Consider the following 2,027-nt stretch of genomic DNA (forward strand, 5'->3'; position numbering starts at 1 on the left):
ATCTTTTATTATTGTTTCATTTAGAGCCTATAAGCAAGCAAAGCATCAGTTATATATAATTTTGGGATCAAGGGAAAGTTTTAAAATGCTATATTTTATCATCATTGCTTAGGATTGCAAACAGGAGGCAAAATCCTACCATTATCATAGACATCATTCTCATGATAAAATATGTTTGTCATTTTGTCTCTTTTATTTTAGTCAAGTCACTAACTGTATCAAGTATTGAATCCACTACTTCATTGAATGTAATACCATCAACCAGTAATGCCAAGAATATATCCACTAAAACATCAATTGGGCATAGTTCATCAAGAATAATACCATCATACAGTATTATAACATCTTTGATGACAGGTTTGCTATGTGTCTACAATATAATATATTCTTTTAATTACAGTAAGTGAATGATAACAAGATTAGAAATAATTACCGTACAAGATGATTTATTGGCAAATTTGCCTGTGGAAGTTAATTGGCTGATTTTATATTGGCAATTTTGTGCCACGTGCCATTGAGCATGCTCAGATTAAAACAAAATGACAGATTTTACATTGGCGATTTCTTCATAGATCCACTAATCGCCAATATTAATTCCTCAACAATAAATCATCTTGTAAGGTATTAGAATAGTTTGAAAATAAAGAGAAGAGGAGAGAAGGAGGAATGATAGTGAGGTTTGAGTTTTATTTGCTAATTACAATACATACATATAGATAAATTTAACTTGTTGCTGCTCACTCCTATCCAGTCAGTATTGGTTATCCTTAATATTTTTGATGAGCAACAGGCCAAAGAGCATCGCAGCTTATGCTAATATACAGTAAAGGCTATAGTAGATGAGAAAGGTTATAGTAGTTATAAGTGGTGAGCCAATATAAGCAAGCAAAGCATCAGTTCTATATAATTTTGGGATCATGGGAAAGTTTTGAAATGCTATATTTCATCATTGTTTAGGATTACAAACAGGAGGCAAAATCCTACCATTATTATAGACATCATTTTCATGATAAATTATGTTTGTCATTTTGTCTCTTTTATTTTAGCCGAGTCACTAACTGTATCAAATACTGAATCCACTACTTCAATAAGTGTAATATCATCAACCAGTAATGCCAAGAGTATATCTACTATTATACCTACAACATCAACTGGGCATAGTTCATCAAGAATAATACCATCATACAGCATTACAACATCTTTGATAACAGGTTTGTTATGTGTCTACAATATAATAAACTATTTTAATTACTAGTGACTAGTTCAATGCCAGTTGATGATGACACTGACAGTACAGATACAGCAGTGTCTATTAATGTTGGAATAACTGTAGCACTTGTGATCTCTGGACTGATTAGTGTCATATTCATAATATTAGCAGTTTCTGTTCTTCTTTATTTGTAAGTATAATATTAAATGTTGTGTTGTATTATGTTTAATTTAGGAAGATATTGACTAATAGGATGTCACCTACTGAGGCCAGTAATGTGGTGTATGATAAGAATGATAGTTATGAACTGCATAAAATAACTGATGAGTAAGTATAATTAATAATAATAATAATAATAATAATAATTCTAATTAATAGGACTGATGTGTATAAAGACGTTAAAGACATTTAACTCATTAATAAAGTCATTATTGTAATTAATTATTGTTAGTTGATGATTGAACATTATTAGTTAATAGTTACTTAATTTGACATTTTACTTTTTATAAAATAAGTTCCTTTGTTAGCTGCTACTGTACAAATACAATAAAATAGCTTTCTTCATTTCTTCTGTGAATAGGTCATAGCATTAGTTCAATTTACTAGCATATGAGGCAACATATAAACACTAACACTAACACTGAGAGGTTACTGTACTAACAGTATAATACAGACTGATCACTTTGAATAGTTTGAAGCACAAGCAGTAAATATTATTATTATTATTATTATTATTATTATTATTATTATTATTATTATTATTATATTTACGTAAAAGTAGTGAGTTTCATTACTATGATACTATTACAGCCAGTAT

At 29.1% G+C, this 2,027-nt stretch overlaps 1 protein-coding gene across 1 annotated transcript; it reads left to right on the forward strand.

Moving 5' to 3' along the window:
* Positions 1-201: 201 nt before the first annotated feature.
* LOC109586087 (uncharacterized) lies at positions 202-1,746 on the forward strand (the record flags this gene model as incomplete). Its single annotated transcript, XM_020002260.1, has 5 exons — positions 202-357; positions 1,047-1,211; positions 1,256-1,400; positions 1,445-1,537; positions 1,589-1,746. Coding segments are annotated over 5 exons (593 nt in total), but the record flags the coding sequence as incomplete, so codon positions are not given.
* Between the last annotated feature and the right edge of the window lie 281 nt (positions 1,747-2,027).

This window comes from Amphimedon queenslandica, unplaced genomic scaffold (assembly GCF_000090795.2).
Source record: "Amphimedon queenslandica unplaced genomic scaffold, v1.1 AMPQUscaffold_12951, whole genome shotgun sequence".
Lineage (NCBI taxonomy): Eukaryota > Metazoa > Porifera > Demospongiae > Haplosclerida > Niphatidae > Amphimedon > Amphimedon queenslandica.